At 39.0% G+C, this 20338-nt stretch overlaps 1 protein-coding gene across 2 annotated transcripts in view; it reads left to right on the forward strand.

Moving 5' to 3' along the window:
* LOC147692464 (RAS guanyl-releasing protein 4-like) overlaps nt 1-20338 on the forward strand; it is a 516206-nt gene that overhangs the window by 221007 nt on the left and 274861 nt on the right. For both annotated transcript variants that reach the window (XM_086938673.1, XM_086938674.1), the window contains 4 exons: nt 4095-4226; nt 7395-7548; nt 12043-12216; nt 17411-17527. In XM_086938673.1, the coding sequence (XP_086794799.1) occupies nt 4095-4226; nt 7395-7548; nt 12043-12216; nt 17411-17527 (577 nt within the window). The remainder of the gene's footprint in view (nt 1-4094; nt 4227-7394; nt 7549-12042; nt 12217-17410; nt 17528-20338) is intronic.

Raw genomic sequence — 20338 nt, forward strand, 5'->3', positions numbered from 1 at the left:
CCAGACTGACAGAGAATCACCATACAGTAATGCCCTTATTTGTTAAGGAAACACATCTAAAGCTTCCAAATGGTTCCCTTCAGATTAAATGTAGCCAATGTGCAGAATTTCTTGATAAAATTCAATGGGTACCCCTCAGGCTTGCAGCAGAGTTTGCTGCCGGGACTAATCAGCCTCCTGGCGTTCTCCGTCCTCGATCGATTCTCTGTCATTCCAGATATTAGGGACGACAGGAGTTGGATACCGACAACTTTAAAGATCTGTGGGAGACTTGAGTACCCTCGAAGAAGAGTTAATGTGGTAAGTACACATGTGTTTTTGCAAGCAAGGCATAAAGGCAGTTCTATCAGGGTACGCCAGACCTACATTCACCTTGAGAATACTAAAAAGATGTATTTCACCAAGCTGTAATCTTTGACCATGGGCAGTAACTTTGGGCAGATACCACTGATAATCACTAAACAGACTGTCAGAAGTGAATTATAATGGAAACAGGAGTGGAAGGATGTCATAAAGGTTATACCTCAACTGAGCCTCTCACTTCCCGCCACCATTAAAGTACTACTAAAAAAGCTGGGTTGATGCTTGGCTTGGGTGGCTACGTTAGCACCAGATCCACATAAACAACCACATAGATACTACCATTTAATCTTGGATGGCTGTTTTCATGATTGTTTGGATGCAGTCATTACCAGAAAAGCAATGCCAAATTTGACACACAAGAATATCGTAACATTCTGAAAACGGCTAGCTGGATGGTTCTCACCCATTGGTAAACCATAGGTGAGCACAGACAAGAATGTGAAACAGTAAATGTTTGTACCAGTGATGCTGGCACATAACAACAAATCGGAGGACCCCAGAAGTCCCAGTGGGCTCCAGTGGTCTACCCACAGTGAGGTTTTGTGTAGCCAGTCTGAAACTGCACTCGAAAAGCCATCAGCCTCTTTCTCTACTCAGCAATGTATCAGCGCTGCTAGTCACCATTTACATTTTTTCCTGTTTGAGGAAGTGTCTGAATTTGTAAAGTTACAGCTCAGCTCCTAAGCGTCCAGCCAGCTACAAGATGGTTGTTATGTTATAAAAATAACAAAATAAACTGTTCTAATGTGACACTTCAGACTTATCTAAACTTTAAGTTCTTGTAACTTTAAGAAGCTGTTGTATCTCCAGCAGGAGAGAGCCAGCACACTGTGGAATGGGACAGTTGTATCAATATTTCATCATTTCAGTGTCCACGTTTAATGAATTCTTAGGGGTCACCATGATAAACCACTTTAGAGTCAGAAGAGTTCTCTGTCAAAAGGAGGTGTTAGAAAAAAAGGTGTTGGAAGCTGCATGTTTACGGTCGTACTAAAAAAGTGTACCACAGCAGGGTATTGGATGGACACTATAATGCCCTTTATTGTCTAGAACGCACATCTTGCTGTGGGCCAACCTGAAGACCATGGGATCAAACTTGTCTGGCTTACAGTTTAAGAATTCAAGAACAGTTATATTGTCCCTACTTTGGCTTAAATGAACAATGGGAGTTCATCTCCTGCTTGTTTTTCTCCCTCCCTCACTTGCATCTTTTTATTTTAATCTCTATTGACAACACTTTCTTGTTTTCATCTGTCCTTTCCCGTCTCTCTTAGCAGTGTACCTCCAAAAGTCAACTTCCCAGTTCCCTCAGTTAATACCCATGATGACGCCACACTCCCCCAACCCTGTCATCATACTTTGCTCACTGATTCTCAGCATTACTGCAGCCACTTCCTTTCTTGCTTCACTCAACTTCATTGTTTTTCTTACCAGTGTTTCTTGAAATTGCTGCTTTTTGGTTTGCCATTACTTGTAAAGTTATCCCTGCATTGGCAAAGCCAAATGTGTTGGGCTGCCCTTGTGGAAAATTACTTTCTATATTCCAAAGACGGTCATCATGTATATATATGCAACATGGTGGCTATCTTGGAAGTATGGAAAATAATATGCTGAGATGTTCAACAAAGGATGTTGGCTTTGCAGTTAAGTTTTACAAGTGTTGACAAAGCAAGCTGTGACCAGAACTCTTGAGTGTCTATTTTCTGTACTCCCAAGTAGGCCATATGGGTTTAGATTCAACATGATGGCTATTTTGGAATTTAGCAAAATTCTTTGTGAAACTAGAAATGTTATTTTCTGGACTTCCAAGATGACCACCACGCAGCATCTGCGGGACCGTCTTTGAAGTATAGAAAATACCCCAAGATTATCAAACATTTTCTACATTTCCAAGATGGCAGCATCATAATATCTAGAGCACTATGTGCTGGCCTTCTTGGATTATAGAAAATAATAAACCAAGATGACCTTCTGCTATTATTGGCTTTGACAACATTGTGCTTCTTTGCCAAACGAGAAGCATTGGCAAATCTAGACCAATTTGCTTTGCCAGTGCTTCTTTTGGCAGTTTTAGAGACATGACTTTTGCCGCATTTCTTTTAATGCATTTAGCCATATCAGCATGGCAACAACTGATATTAACCCAATCCAGGGATCCTTTAATATAAGCTAATAAACTGTAATGTGAAATGTAGCAAATCTCTTGAAACCTCCGAATGTACTTAAGCGACTGTGTGTTCCCCTAGAAGTACTGAAGACCTATGTCTCAATTAAGTTCTTTATGGAAGTTTTATAAGCTTGGAAAGCATTACATTTCTTCAATATAGAAAATGTGTTTGCTTCCATTACTCCACAACTTCCTACCTACTTCTGACCTTGGTTCAGATACAAAGCATCTAGCAGCTTTTATCACATTTATTTGAATTGTTATAAGGTGTCCACATGCCGTTTGTTTGCCAATATCAATCAACCTTCCAGTTTCTAGTCATTTGGTTTAGGATGAACTCATGATCTACAGATCATTTAACACTGGGACTTTAGGATTAATAAGTTTTCACCAAAAACTGAACTCTTTGCACCTTGTCTCGAAGCTTGTGTATCCTTTTGTGTATTACTCAGAAAGGTGGATTCTGTTACGAGACCAAATGTCAAACACATGGTGGTGTTAAAAACCATAATCTTCTGAAAGAGTAAGGTTTGGGACAGACTTTGAATCCACTAACAACTGTGGCTGCATGTGGCCCCAGCTTGTTTTAAAAATACATTACTAGCATTCCCCTCAATTGTCATTACCATAATTTATTCACCCAACTGCAAATAAAGACTTTTAATCACGTTAAAAAAGCATGTATTGTCTCTGCAGTCACTGTTTGGTTAATCATGGATATTACAGTATAAGCTGACCCTCTTAAGCCTGCGTACCAGTCCCACATACAGTATTCAACATGCACAAGCAACCATTATACAAACAAGGACTGTTTATAAATTACCACCTAACTCCCTTTATTGCTAAGTGTCTTCTACATTGCGCACACAGCCATTCCTTTAACAAGGTAGATTCACTTTACCAGTAACAGAGATGGCAAGGCCCAGACATTGTTAGTTAAGGGCTCATTGCGAGACTGGGTACTATTGCTGGGAATATAGGGAATTGTAATATTGTTTTTGATGAGAAGTGTGCAAGGTTAATTTAAACACCTGGAGTAATATTATTAATAGTCCATCGTTGAACAGTATTTCCTCCAGTGAAGTGGGCAGGATGAGCTCAGCCATAAGTTCAAAATGTATGTGAAACAAAGTATAATAAAATATAACTAGTGCGTTTGGAAATGAAATTAGAAATCATATAAGCTTCATGTTACAAACTGCCCAGGATTGGGAGACTGAGTAGAGTTCTAATATGTACCTATCCATCAAAGTGTGACTTAAAAATGGAACTATCTGTAACTTAATCTGTGAAAAACACTTCAATTCCCATCTTCAAGAGTTGTCATCTGTGAGTCACAGAGCAAATTGGCATGGGGGTCCCAATGCACTGTGTTGAGTCAAGAGGTATGTTTTTTACACAAGCCATAATCATGTGCTCCGAGTTCTAGGCAGTATTATCATCTCTATTTCTTCTACCTAAACTCAACACAATAATGTGCCCTGATGCTTATATTTCAGCACTCTGTATTTGTTATGCCTACATTTACTTCACTCTTGCTGCATGTCCACTTCTCTTTCTTCAGATTCTGGTACAGGCACTTCTCTGAAATGTTCAAGCGGGACTCCAAGCTGCAGGAGGTGATGTCAAATTTCCAAGAGGCTGTGAAGAAACAAGGGGAGGAGTTTGAATGTACGCTTATAGACACCTCCAGCATGTAAGGAAACAAAATAGCAATGCATCCCGAGGGCCTGCCTTGAAAGGACACTCTGATCGGAACCACCCAATGACACCCCAGATATTGAAAGCCAGACAGTTGCATTTCATCATTTTTTGTGTATTTTAGGAGGAATTATTGAATTTTAGCTTTGTAATGGTTGGTCAGAGGGTTACCACTCCTTAAATACTGAGAATCAAGACACTCTTCCATATTTGTATCACTGAAAGAATATTGTGGCCAAAAATATCGAAATACAGAAATATCATGGTCAAATATATTGTGATCCTTTACTTATAATGTAATGAAAATTACACAAATTTGCCACAAATCTTGCGTACAAAACTGCCAACTAAAAACAGACAAAATATGTTTTAATTAAATAAATATTATCTTAAAAGTAGTGTATTTTACTCTTAAATATAATCATACTTTTATTTAATATTTGGAAGTATATATATTTTTAATTATATGTATATTTATATATTTATATTTATAAATAAGTATGTGTGCATATATATATATATATATATATATATACAATTCAACAGCAGAAAGAATTTGTATAATAAAAAACACTATAACAAATATTTATAATGCTTTGAAACCAACAGTAAGGAAAGCTTTGTAATTCTGAGAATTAAATTTGCTATTCCTCCTCCAGTTTGAGCAACACTAGGAAAAGTGTTGGATTTTAGAGGGGTTATGCCATTACCCATCCAGTTTAAGAATTTGAGGGGAAGGTGTTAGATTTCAGAGGAGTTAGATTAACTATACCCACTCCAGTTCAAGCAAAATTAACCCCTTCCAAGCAGGGCTGATTCCCCAGCGGTGCGGGGGTGGAGGGGCCGCACGCGGTGCTCGTGACGAACCCAGCTCGTCATGCTGCACAGTAGAGCTGTGCTCATGACAAGCTGAGCTCATCACGACTCCGCCCACTCCCATGGAACGCCCGCACAGGTGGGGAATTAGCTCTGCGTGTGTCGTCCGCGGCCGTTTTGACGAGCTCAGCTCGTCATGAGCACAGCTCCACTGTGCCTGATGACGAGCTGAGCTTGTCATAGGCACGCAAGGGGTTAAGGAAAGTGTTGGACTTTAGAAGGGTTAGGTTTACTATTTCCACTCCAGTCTAATCAATAGTACGAAAAGGGTTGGCCATCGGAGGGGTTAGATTTATTATTCCCACTCCAGTCTAAGCCACAGTAGGGAAGGTGTTGGAATTTGAAACAGTTACATATTACTATACAAGTTCAAAACGTTTATTATAAACCATGAAATAATAAATTAAACCACATATAAAATATTAACACAAAATAAAAAGAAGTCAAAGAAATATCACAATATAAATTAAAATGTAAAAGAATTGCGAAAATAAAACAAATTATATATGTAAAATAACAAAACTAATTAATAATCAGTTTAATAATTAATGTACCATAAATAAAATATCTACAGTTTAAAATATCAAATCATTTTATTGTAATTACATTCCAACCTTTGATCCCCTACTGAAGTACAACATGCTACTTTTAATATTACAATTAAATATACACTACAATTTAAATAATACAAATAAAAACATGTACACTAACAATAAAACAGTTAACAACTAAAAAGCAATTACATAACTTACAATAAAACAATACTAACCATGCAAGTTAAATACATTTTAATGTAATTATTCCTCTACAAACCCAACAACCCACTCTTAAAACATAGCATACTCTTATTAATACAAATATTTTAAATATACATTAAAATTAATAAAATGTAAAAAATGTGAACTAACAAATAACAGAATTATTATTCAAGTAGATTTTTTTAATGAAATTAATTACCGTTAAATGTACATTAATTATAATTCAATTAACTATCCATCTTATTTTGCTACAACCCACACCCCACTACTAATCTTAAAATTACTAATTTCATTTAATTATTAATTACTGAAACACTTATAATTGCAAACTATATTTTTTTAAATAAATAGCAATTATAGTAAAGATATTACCACCAAAAACCTATAAACTAACTAAAACACATTTATAAATTAATTAAAAAATAATATTTTTTAGAATCATGTTAAAAAACGATATTAAAATAACAATATTTAAAAATATATATTCGCTACCAAAAAATGTGTATTATTGACAAAAATATTCTGTATCATGATATTTCTGTAGCAGCAATATTATTTTGACGATATGTCTGTATCGCAATATTTTAATCTTGATATTTTGTTCAAACACCTCTATAATTTATGCAATATGTTTTCACTCACTCCTCGTGCAAATAAATATAATCTGTATACATTTGTAAACAAAGACCATGATCACAGATGACTTCCGCAAGAAGCTGCATAAACATATTAATTCATATTGGAAGTAGGGATAACAACCATAGGACTCTCAAGCTAAGCTTTATTATGTTGGACCTGATTCTGCTTTAGTGTCTCCAGGACATCTGCAATCCAAGGCAGTGCCATGACCAGAAACTTCAAAGCACGCCTGCAGTCTTGTCTTTGAATCAAAATGCTGTTATTGGCTGTTGTTGATGGCCAAATGATGTAGCAGAACCCAGACCATTGACTGCATCTTATGTTTGTTGTTGTACAGCCCAGCAGAGAAATTATCTAAATTCTAGAGTCCATCAGATGTAGCAGACATTTGTGAAAGCTCCTTTACCTCCACAATCTTGTGATCAGTGGTGGGTTGCATTGTTGAGTAAAATTGTTTACAAATCGTGGGTCAAGAATAGAATTTATCTTGCTGGAAGGATGGGTGCAGTGTTTGATTTGCACTAAAATTAAGTGCAGGGCACAACATTTTTCTAGAAGCCCGCTGCTGGTGCTGCTGAATGTCAGGGCTGCCGAATGCCAAGACTGCCTAGGCTAATTCCACTGCTTGCCTCGTTCTTCCACCAGCCTCTGTTTCTCATTCGTCTTTTTCTGACTTACATGTTCTTGCTGTTGATCATAGTCTTATGAGGAAAAATGAATCCTGGTCCCCAAAAACGAGTGCCTCCTTCCGTCACTGGCACAATCTGGAAGAGGTAGACTTCTTGGTCCCTCTGTGTAGTGTCTGCCTTTAATTGTTTGTTGGAAGGTGTGCACAGTATCTTACCTCAGTTTTGCAAATGTCATCTTCTCTTTCCGGTCCATGTCAATAGCAAAGCCACTGAATGGGTACCGAAGGTGATATGCCAGACCACCTCAAACTGCAACAAGAAGAGGAAAGTGTCCCTACTCTTTGATCACCTGGAGCCCACCGAACTGGCCAACCACCTCAGCTATCTGGAGTTCAAATCCTTCTGCGGGATATCGGTAAGGCAGTCAGCATACTGAGCTAAAGAATAATTAGTTAAATTATATAAAACTCTGAAATAAGCAGTGATTGTTTATTTTGAAACAATCAATTTACCAAGTGTATACAATGTTGTTTCCATAGCTGCCAGTAAATACCCGTATTCTTCAATTCATTTTTGTGGTGTGCTGTGTTTTGTAGTCATACATATTTTTCTTTCTGGGAGGCCAGCACTCGAAATGGGAAGCACAAGAGGACAAGTGAAAGCTATGCTACTTCTTTGTGGAATATGGGAGAAATAAAATATTTCTCCATATCCGAAAAAACTGGTTAATTCAGGAGAATCATTAAAACACATCCAAGCCTAATGATTTGAAAAAACGAAATGGTACAAGTAAAAATCTGGAAACTTAGTACCCCCTGTTTTTTAATATATTTCACCTTAACTAACACGATTCTTGTGCTCTTATTTTCTGTATGCATTTGCAGAGTAACTTGTCATATGAAAAATTAAATACTAGGACCTAGCAACATATTATTTGTGTCTAGTCTGCCCCACCACAAAAAACACAAAGGACCTGATTCTGATGGGGTTAGGAAGGCCCCCTAACAGTATTTTCTCCGTTCAAATCGGATTGGGAATGTCTTTCCAACCAACTCGGAAAGGTTTCCAACCGACCGAGTATGATGCGAGTTAGGCGTTAGGAATATCCAATCCAAACCCGACAGCATTTGGAATGACCAAGCCGTACGGGGCAGAATTGTACGTCTCTACAAGCTGTGTTTTCAAATGACAACGTACAAGGCTGGATTTGGACAGCCTTTCCGAATCATGCTCTCCAACTCGAATCAGCAGTCGGAATCAGACTTTGGGGTCCGTAGTTGGCCCCCCTGCACCTGGAGCCTTCTCGATCGGGTCAGTGGGGCTACCTATGTGTCTTCCCTTACCAGCCATGCACAGTGTGGCAGGCACCAGGGGTTGCCTGCCACAGGGTGCCCAGTTATTCCCAGCCACCCCTTTCTTCAATGGGAGCCTATGCATTCGATTGGAACAAAGTCTCCCATCGAAGTCAAAGGGAGTCCAACCAAATCGTATCTGGAAGCATCCGGATGCATCGTACTAGGTTGGTTGGACTCTCCTGATCCGATTAGGTTGGAAACTATTCCCAAACCCATTTTGTTGGGAAGGTTTCCAAACGCATCAAAATCGGGCCCAGAGAGGGGATAATTTATTTATTAATGTTTCTAGTTTAGTCTTAATATCTTCCAAATTAAGTTTAATTGTATCTCTAATATTAGAGAACCAAATACCTAAATATTGAATTTTTTATATTATTGCATTCCAAATTATATTCAGAACACATACCTTTTAGATAAAATGTGTTAAGTGGAAGAATGGTTGATTTAGCAATATTGAGTTTACATTCTGATAAATTAGAAAAACATTAACCTCTTCAAAGAAGGCAGGGAAAGTATTCTCTAGGTTTGCAACATAGAGGATAATATCATCCACATATACCAAGAATGTTATTGCTAAATTACCCATGGATAATCCTTGTATCTTAGCATTTTATTTTATATATATTTTAAAAAGTTCAAAGGCTAGTATAACTAATAATAGAGATGAGGGGCAGCCTTATCTTGTTCTTCTAGTAATGTAGAGAAAAGGAGAAGTCCCACTGATAAAGACATAAGATTTCGGAGAAGGATACTGAATGCTATTATATTGCACAAATCTTAGACTACAAACAAACTATTCAATATTATAAACAATAAATGTTCACTCCACTCTATCAAAGCCTTGTTTGCATAGAAGCCATTGGGGTAGGGTCAGCAAAAGGCTTACTAATTACATTTAAAATACTCTAGTTCTGCCTGATGCAAGTTGTTCTTTAATATATCCAGATTGTTCCATATAAATACGTTTGGGGAGAAAAGTTAAAATCCCAAAGCCAGCGTTATATCAAATATCTTACATTCTAAGTTTATCAAAAATATCTGTCTGTAATTTTTGCAAAATGAAGGGTCTTTGCCATCTTTGGCCATTAATTAAACCCTTTCCTCTAGAAATATGCTTTTTGCAGATCCTGAGGTAATAAAATAATTGACATAGTTTGAGAGTTATCAATGAGGAAATCTGTCAAGGCCTAGAGATTTTCCTTTCTTAAGAATCAAAATAGCTTTAATGATTTCCTTCAAAATAAAATCTTTTTCAAGAATAGAAAAATCTGATTTAAGGTCAGTGTGTCTTTGTATATTTACGACAAAATCATAAAACTCCAGCTTAGAAGGTTAAGCTTCAGTAGAGTATAATTTATTGTAGAAATCTTGGAAATTAATAAGAAACTCTGGAATGTTATGCACTGCTGTACCTTAAGCATCCCTTATGAGTTGTATGTGAGCTTTTTCTTTCTTAATCTTCATTTTCCACTAATTTCATAGTTTTTATTTAACTATCCTAATATTTTGCTTCTGCCTTATGCAATATCCCTGAAGCAACCTGCAAGAAGACTGTATTAAATTGCAAATAGGCGCTAATTACATTTTTCAGCGTCTAGAAGGTTAGATGTATAGTGAGCATATTCTAGATTCTTAGGGCCTCATTTGGATGTCGGTTGGAAAGCCTCTGACTGCTGGTCAGAGGCTTTCCGACCGACATCCATGGTTTAAACTCAGACCGCCTTATTACAAAGAAGTTGGTCGGAGTTTAAACCGCCTTGTCAATCCAACTGGCGTCTGATGGGTTCAAGTAACCTGTCGGCCAGTCGGAAACCGATCATAATCCCTTATGGACGGCGTTTCCACTGTCGGGATTATGATTTCGGTTTCTGACAGGCTTTCCCTGTCTGACTTTCCGACATGGGAAGCCTGTCGGAAAACGCCTTTGGGGGGGCTGTAGCAGGGCCTCTTCTCTCAACAGCCTACGGTTGTGGGCCGGAGGGCCCCTATGGTGCCACCTGTAAATCCCTGCTCCGTGTACACGGTGCAGGGATTTACTGCAACTCCCATTTCTCTGTTGGAGCTTGTGCTGCGTCCGGTTTTTGACCACCCACAAGCTCCCACAAGGAAATGGGAGTTTGCGACTGCACCATGTACGGTTTCATCGTAAATGTGGTTTCTGATCGGCGACTCGTGGTCTGTCGGTTCTGAAACCGCAGAGAATTTGGTCGGAGGCAACTCTGACCAGCATCATAATCAGGCCCTTAATCTCTGATACCATCAATCTCACCATTTTGGCATTAGATTTCTTTTTGGAGGACACATAACTCATTACAAAATCTCAGGAATATGTTTTAAAAGCATTGCAAGTCAATTGTACCGGAAGTATCAGAAACTGGATTTAGCAAAAATAAATCCATAGTATATAATAGAAAACGTTTTAATAAATGTATCATTCTTACTTAGGGCTTGAAAACGAGTTCCGCTGTTTTACCGCCATACCGCGGTAATGGTAGTCCAAAGAAAATAGCCACAGCAGCGGTCTCCAGCCCACCGTATTGTGATGTCACCGCTGGGCCAGCGTCAGTGTTTCTGACAGCGGGGAATACTTTTTCATGTGTCGATGCTGGGGTGTATATTTTGACTCCAGAAGTATTAAATGTACACATAAGTATGACATGTGAAAAATACCTACTATCAGTATTTTCGCATTCCTGGAGTCCAGGCTATATGTGCCCAGTCCAGTCAAAGGGTAAATACTGCAAAATGGACCTGGATTTCAGCTCCAACTGGGTTGTTTTCTTTAGGGTCCAGTTGCTGCTGTGAAGGGTGCCTCTGGAGGAAGAGATCATGTGGGAATCTGAAGGGAAGAAAATTAAATGGGTGAGTTTGTACCCCAATTCCTTCAAATCAGCTGACTCGAAGCACAATGTCTTCCCACCACGGTTGGCTCAATGGAAAGCCAACTCGTATTTCTGATGGCGTTGAACTTGTCTGAACTGCCCTCTGCTAGCTGCTTACCCCATGCCTCTGTCGAAGCGGTCGGCGAATGGCTGACGGTGGCGTAAGTGTTCTGGTGTTCTTTTGTTCTGAAAACTGCCAACATCTAAATAAAGCGGTTGGACTGCCAACTAGTTAGCGGAGTTTCCGATGCCGTTTCAATGTCGGTTCCCTTACCACCAAACTCGTAATCAGGCCCTCAATCTTGAAATAAAACTCCACCTTCTGTTCTTGTATCTAGCTGTGTGAAAATTTAAATCAGACATAACAGGAGAATCATCAGAGACTACAATAGCTCCAGTTTCAGAGGGCAGTCAATATTAACCAAGTCATCATTAACAAAAATATAATCTGTTCTAGTTGTGTACCCGTGTACAAAAGATATTAAATTCAAGAGTATAGGGGTTACATATTCTCCAGGTATCCTAAAGACCTCTATGTGATATTATTCTTGAAATGTTTTTATGCTCTCTATGAGATACAAAGATAGTCTTAGAGATATTCTTCTTCCACTAGTTGGTTGGTCTCTTTGCAGCTTCTTGTTAAATATTTTCCTGATGCTTTTTCCCCCCTAGCACACAGATTACCAGTGTTATGTGATGAACAGCTCGGTGCAAGAGTACCCCTGTCTGCAGTCCTCAGTCAATCTGTGCAATAGCATCTCCCAGTGGGTACAGGTGATGATCCTGAACAGGCCAACCTCGCAGCAGCGGGCAGAGGTGTTCACCAAGTTTATCCACGTTACCCAGGTGAGACAAAGGCATCAGAAGAAGGATCACTGGGGTATGCAGAGGGAAGGAAGCATAAGCTCTCTACTCCCCATTCATGGAAAATTATAATGTGGTTCATAGATTGATGATTATGGTACACAATGTGTCAGTATATTGAATGCATAACCAATAAATCCATTGCCATTAAAAAAATAACCAGGAAAACCATAACTTTGAATTTCCGGGAGAGCAGGCTGTTAACTAGCCATGATCTCGACAACAATTTGGGGTAGGGTGAACGGGTTGAACCGGGGGTTTATTCTTAGGGGGAAAAAAGAGCAATGGCACAAAACATGATAAAGCATTTGTGCAACGGTTTCGCTGTAATGCAGTCATGGTAAGGGATTTCTTGGTACTTGGTTTCTTAATTTTCACATACATCTAATGATTGAAGGAATTAATATAGCAAATTTGCTACATATGGAATCTAACGTACTAATGTCTGCATCCACCTTTAGACCAAAATTGTTTTCCGTACAAGCCTGTATAAAATAATTTACCCTTATGTGCCTGAGTGATAAAGAAGCAAATTAGAAATAAATTATATATATATATATATATATCTCCAATCAAACATATATATTGGGCTACATTGGGCTATATATATGTTAGAGCCCAAATGGAGCCCAATGGAGCCCAAAGTAGCCCAAAGATGGCCACCAGAGACAAAAAAAACGAATGTAGCCCAAATATCAGATTTGATTGGAATAAAGTGTTAACACTTAAAACATTTAATTTGCAAAGGAACAAAATGAGGGGGTTCATTTTGCCATAGAAATTATGATTAGTGCTGAAGAAAGAAAAATTAGGGCACATTTTCAGTGACTTCTCAAATCCTCTTATATTTCATTAAAAAAATTCTGATATGCAGTCTCCCAAGATGGCCACCAGAGACAAAAGAGCCCAAATGTAGCCCAAATATCAGCCAGATGTAGCCCAACTATAGCCCAATGACAGAATGTCCCAGAGTGTTCTAAAGAACAACTAGAACGCTAACAGTCTTACTTATGACAAAAGTATGGCACACCTGAAGTCATCTTGATTGGAATAAAGTGGTAACACTTAATACATTTAATTTGAAAAGGAACAAAATGAGGGGTTTCATTTTGCCATAGAAATTTTATATATATATATATATATATATATATATCCACACGGGTTCTCACCAAACAGCGCCGAAGTATCATATCACAACAACGCCATCAGAAAACAGCAGACCCAGAAGTTTTCCGTGAGTAAGTTAGTTTATTCTGCAACACACGGACAGCATAACGTTTCGGCCTCCCAGAGGCCTTGGTCACATGGCATTCCAGAGGGGAATAGCAGAAATTTAAAGTGCACGTGCATATGGCGTTAGCCAATCAACGTAGAGGTATGTAAAACGGTGCAATGAACATGGTAAACATACTGCGTGTTAACATAATGTTAAAAATAACAATGCACCGTGACTTTCCAAACAAAAGTATTGGGATAAATCCCTAAACATATATATTCACTGAAAAAACCATAGGTTTCACACCAGTTATAGTTAGGAATTAGCATTTAAAAAACCTATTAAATTCACTGAAAAAACCATAGGTTTCACACCAGTTATAGTTAGGTGGAAATTTTACTTGCATAAAACCATTGCAATTCCCACGTTATAGTTAGTTGGACTCACTATAACTTGCGCGTGCAATGCACTGCTGATGACGTCACATATTACATCACTCATGAGATGGTCAGTGACATCACTCATGACATCACTGATGACATCTCAACTGACATCACTGATGACATCATCCAGTGAATGTGTATCTTTATGAAAAATAAATATTTTTTATTTTTTATATATGTATATCTAACGGTTGATGGAAGAATAAATGGGTAAATAAATGTCTAAATGGATGTTTTTTTTGGTGTAAAATTGATTGCTTAACTGACTTATTAAATGTATCCTAGTGAATACATATGTTAGCGAGTAATGTTTAAATATTTAAATACCTGTATCTGTGTCTCACTTTGTGTATAAGTGGCTGCATGGGTTGGTGAGTAGCTACATGAGTGTGTATATGGGTTATTAGTTGTTTTTTTGAGTATCAGTGTCAGTATGGTTCGGTGGGGATATTACTTAGAGCACAGATGCATGAATGAGTGACTTACTATTTGTATGTATTTTGAAGACAGCATGTGTGCAAGACTGTATGGGTGGATGATTGTGTGTATGGGTGGGTTAGTGATTATGTGTTTTTATAATTGATTGTTTAAGAGAGTAAATATGTTTCCGTTTCTGTAGAAGTATGTGTAGTGGTGTGTATATAGCAGTATAATCAAGTAAATGTTTTTTTGATAGTTTATTTGCATGTGTGAATTTGTGTGTGAGGAACTATATGGATGAGTATTAGTGTGTAACAGGATGTATAGGTGTATGAGTACATATGATGAGTAAGTACATGCATGAGTGACTATATAGAACTGTTGGTGAATGAGTGGATGTGTATGTAGATGTTGGAATTACCTAATAAGTTGTTGTAATTGGTATTGGTTTCTCCTTTTTTAAGAAAATGTTAGTTTCTATTTTTGAATGTGTGTGTCAAAGGTTATTTTATGCTGATAGGAGGTCTGCCACTTTGTCACAAGGATGTTGTCATCAGTGATGTCATTTGAGATGTCATCAGTGATGTCAAGAGTGATGTCACGGACTATGTCATGAGTGATGTAATATGCGACGTCATCAGCAGTGCATTGCACGCGCAAGTTATAGTGAGTCCAACTAACTATAACGTGGGAATTTCAATGGTTTTATGCGAGTAAAATTTCCACCTAACTATAACTGGTGTGAAACCTATGGTTTTTTCAGTAAATATATATATATATATATATATATATATATATATATATATATATATATATATATATATATATATATATATAAAACCACAAATCTTCACAGCCTCCAACTTTTTGGCGAAATGAAGACACGGACCCCAGGCTGCAGGTAAGGTAGATTTATTCACCTCTCAGGCGACACGTTTTGAGCAACTAGTGCTCTTGGTCACACACCATACACCTGGTCAGCTGACAATTAAATACATTTTTTTGATAGTGATGCTCCACCTCTCTAATGAGTCACGTGTTACCATAAAGACAAACAAAATACTATTGGATACAACGCATGAATGCAGAGTGGGGTCATTAAGGGCACAAAATATATATATATATACCTGGTAGACCAATCGTTTTGTCTCTAAATGGACTAACAGAACATTTATCAATGTTTGTTGATCATTATCTGTTTTCGTTGGTGGCACAATTGAATTCATATATAAGGGACACAAAAGATTTTCTAAATAGGATCATGAAAGTTGAATGGGATTCCACCTACTAATTAATGGTCCTTGATATCACCAGTCTCTACACCTGCATAAACCATGAGGATGGGGTAAAAGCAGTGAGGTTTTATCTAGAAAAACGCCAATTGCGGTACTCTGAACACATAATAGAATTTATAGAATTCTGTTTGAGAAATAACATCTTTCTATTTGAGGACCAACACTACAAACAGTTAACTGGTACGGCGATGGGCACCTGCTTCGCCCCAACTATGCAAACTTGTTCGTTGGCTGGTGGGAGGAGCGGGTGCCCAAAACCTACCAATGTGGTACCGCCGCAGGACTGGTAATAGAGTGGTATTGATATATCGATGACCTGTTCATTGTGTGTCAGGGAACAGTGGAGTCAGCACATGGACATATCGATCTTCTCAACCACAATGAATTCAATCTGAGATTCTCGGGTACAGTGAGTCCAGAGGCAGTTGACTAACTGGATCTGAGGGTATATGTGGAGGAGGGGACAATACAAACTGCTCTGTACCGTAAATCCACTGCGGGTAATTCAATACTCTATGCAACCAGTAGTCACCCCTCCAAACTCGTCCAGAGTATTCCTTACGGGGATTTACTCCGGTTGAAAAGAAATTGTTCTAAGGAAGGAGAATTTGAAATGGCTGCATCTGAAAGTATAGCCAGGTCTATTGTAAGGGGCTATAATCCAATAGCACTTAATGCCACGTTACAGAAAGTGAGAGGCATCCAGATAAATCAGTTGCTATTGAACAAAGAGAAACCTAAAGCAGATAAGGGTAAGTTCCGGATGGTAACTCCCTATTTGACAGAAGTAACCATTTAAAAAAAATGCTAAAGAAGAACTGGCATATTCTTAAGACAGACACTATCATTAGCGAAGATTTCCCTCCACTACCATTGGTGACTTATAAGAAAGCTAGGTCTATTCGGGACATGCTAGCGAGAAGTCACTTAGAGAGAATACCGCCAAGAGTAAGCACACTGAAACAAATGATGGGCTTTTATCCCTGCAGTAAATGCAAGGCATGTGCCAACAGCAGGAGGGTCCTATCGTTCACAATTCCAGACGTAGACAGAATCAGAAAAATCAATACATTTATCACATGCAGTATGCCCTATGCAGTTTACTGCCTTACTTGCCCATGCGGGTTTCGTTTATATAGGCAGTACGGTCCACCAATTAAAAATTAGGATATTGGAGCACATAAGGGCCATTGATAAAATTGATCGGGCGTATCCAGTGGGGCGTCACTTTGCAGAGAAACATAAAAGTGACCGCAATCAGTTACAGTTCTATGGTCTGGATCATGTACCTTTGAGTGTGCGGGGGTGACCTAGTAAAAAAAAGTTGCGTAGACTTGAGTCACGTTGTATAATAGATCTGCTCACCAAACACCCATGAGGATTGAATTGTGGAGAGGAACTATCGGTGCATATAGGCTGATGAGTCAATGTCTGAAAGTTACAATTGATTTATGGTGATGGTAATGTTGCAGATCCAACTGCTTTATCACTGCAGCGGTGAGCGAAGGAAATAATCACAAACTTGTCTAATCTGTGGTCCCGGACAGGCTGCCAAGTAATGCTGGCACTAAGGTGACAGTAGGAGGGGTGGAGGTCTGAGAAAATGTTTAGGAAAAAAGCATGTGGAGTTCCTAGTCCTAGTAAATAGTGATAAATAGACCAACAACATTTGTTTTGCCAAATTTAATCTGGAGATCCGATGCTGCTACAAAGATTCATTTACCTCAATCAAATGTTCATGATTCAAACAACTAGGTTCATGTAAAATGGAATAGGTAATTTCCTCTTTTTTGACTCCTCAGAAACTTCGACAGCTTCAGAACTTCAACACATTAATGGCAGTGGTGGGTGGCCTGTGCCACAGCGCCATCTCCAGGCTGAAGGACACTCATGCCCATCTCTCCCAAGAGGTGATCAAGGTAAGTTCACCCTAATGGAATGCATGAGTTGGGACCATAGAAGCTTTGAAAATAGTTCTCATAGGTAGTTATTATGGTTGGAAGAAAATACAGGAAACAGTATGGAGAGAAAGAGAATCACTCCCAGCCCTGCAGGAGGTTTAAGAGTTAAGTAAACTTTAAGGGAAGAAATGAAACTGAATATAAGAGTTCCAAAGGGTAAATCCACTAACCTGAGGAGATAGTTGGGACATTCCGAAGATACTAATCTATCACAAGGTGTTAGTAAGGCATGTTCACAATGCTGAACATAATAAGATGAGAATTAATAATTGATTTAATGATGGGTCGATATTGATAGTAAATAACTAACAACGGCGGACCGCGTTCCTCTTGTGATTATCCGAAAGTGATGAGAGATGGTGTGCACATGCAACTCCTACACCTGTAGCTTGTGTCCGGACCAGGGAAGGCATGGCTTGGCAGTTCGGTCTTGACTGTTCCCATGAGGCACAGGGTCAGACTGATTTGCATATGGCCATGTCTGAACTGGGGTGGCAGAGTGGGCTAAAGAACGGTGATGGATTAAACCCAGATCAGTTGACTAGGGGTGAGTGCTTGTATTGTCAATGCTCCGTCCATAATTTCCTTTGGTTTTTCTTTGTCTAAGGTTTCTGCCAGCAGAGCTAATGGGCTACCATCAGTGGAAACATGAGGGTCCAATAAACTTGAAGTAGGCGGACAGACCATGAGTTTCATGGATAGAAAATCCTTTATGTCGAAACACTTCACCCCTAAACCCATCACTCTAGAACTCTTCAGCACAGACCTCACTCAACACATTTAAACCCATTATCTATCACTCTCCATCCCTAAACCTTTGACCCTTAAAAATATGGACTATCACATTTTAGTCTACTAGTAAATGCACATGAACCAACAGCTTGACCAGGCTTGAGGTTCGAAAACGGCTTGTACCTAAATCTGCCTCCCCACCGGCATGGAGAAAGAAGACTTTCGACCTCATATTGAATGCAAGGCACGAAGAGGTTAATCTCTAAAGTTCAGGTCTATAAACCTCAGCAGTAACTACTGACACGCAGGCACCCCTACACAGGCAGCTGGTGAGAGGCAGAACATGGCCCGATGGCAGAGGAGGCGCCTCCCCCTCCACATTCCATTGGGGGGGGAATTGGTCCTCACATCTACCTTCTGATGTACTGAGCAGCTCCACTTCAAAACAGCAGGTATGAACCTTCCCCATTCACAAAACGCTCTGGGACGTGAATAGAGTCTGAGACACAACAACGTCATTCTCAACTAGGTAAAGCGCGGTGAAGCCCTATGTACATACCCCAGTGATCGTTTTGATTTTTTTCTAGGTATCAGGTGCTTCTGTTTAAGAAGGGCAGGCAGGTAGGAAAGTTGGGTTAGGGGACTGTTAGTTTTGTTAGGTATCTGCCCACACAGTGACATACACACAGTGCAATTGGAATGATGTGCCTGCACACGAGTCACACACCCGCGTGACACCTACACAACTAGACCCACACCTACTAGTCATATCAAACGTTAACAGCCTTAATATTAAAATTAAGAGGGAAAATATTTAAGTACATTAAAAGACATTCCCCGAAGACCTTATTACAACGGGGAGCACTCTTACTGGGTGTAAACTAGCTTTTTGCTTCTTGGGGATACTGGTGAGGATACCTGGTTTCACAAGAGATTATCGGGGTTTGGCGATCCTCCTCCATGAATCCTTACCTCTCTGAGAGTGAACATTGTGTACAATCGTAAATTAGGAAATTGCATGATTATTCTGAGCCTATTCGGGCAGATGGAATGGACGAGAGTTAGTCTTTATGTACTACAGCCCCTACCCTAATCGATCACACCCTTCAAAAAATACCATGGCTAACACTCTCTTAATTCCTTGGTGTGGCAGTAGCGGTTGGTGATTTTAACACCATCATGGACCACATTCCAGATACACCAAGGTCCATCTGTATCACGCAGATCACTTGCCCTTCCTAACTGGACATGATTCTTGGACTCCATGACTGATGGAGGACCTGGATGAATAGGAAAAAAATAATACACATACTACTCAGCCTCCCCTTCCTCCTTAACTTGGCTCGATTACGTCTTGGGAATGCATGACTGACATGCGTATCTTGCATAGATGCTTGTCAAATCATTCACTTTCTTAGTGATAAATAAAATGTACAGAAAAACATAAAATGCCTAGTGCCTTGTGCAGAGAAGCCATCACAAGGACTTGGTGGTAAAATAGATTCCCTGCAGTTAAGAGTGGTGGGCCAGGCGAGGGGGGATTTCGAAAGACGACCACAAGGGAAAATTACTTATTTATTTAATTTTCCCCTCTTACCTACAGCGACCCCAGCTGCCTGCAAAGCATACGCCACCAAAAATGGGCAATATTTAATCTGAACCTTAATAGCAGCAACATATGATGGAATTTACGGAACCAGGTTAGATATGGTTCAATGCCATTAATAGTGTAATGTTCTTGCTGACTTCTTTCTGCATTCTCATGTCATTACAATTGGCTAAAAACAAAGTCTTCTATGTGCTCAGAAAACTAGCCTCTGTTCAGTTCATGATCTTTTTTCGGTTGAAGACAAAACAACCATAAAAGTACATCCGTAAAAACAACATACCAATATAAAATATAACCAATAAAAACCGGACACATCATAAAATCCATATCATCTTAGTACTACTAAAACACAATGAAAGATAGTCATCATATATTATAATATAGTAACGAGAGATAACTGGTTCATGATCCACTATAATAAGCTTTCC

This window comes from Lissotriton vulgaris, chromosome 9 (assembly GCF_964263255.1).
Source record: "Lissotriton vulgaris chromosome 9, aLisVul1.2, whole genome shotgun sequence".
In the NCBI taxonomy this organism is placed as follows: Eukaryota; Metazoa; Chordata; class Amphibia; order Caudata; family Salamandridae; genus Lissotriton; species Lissotriton vulgaris.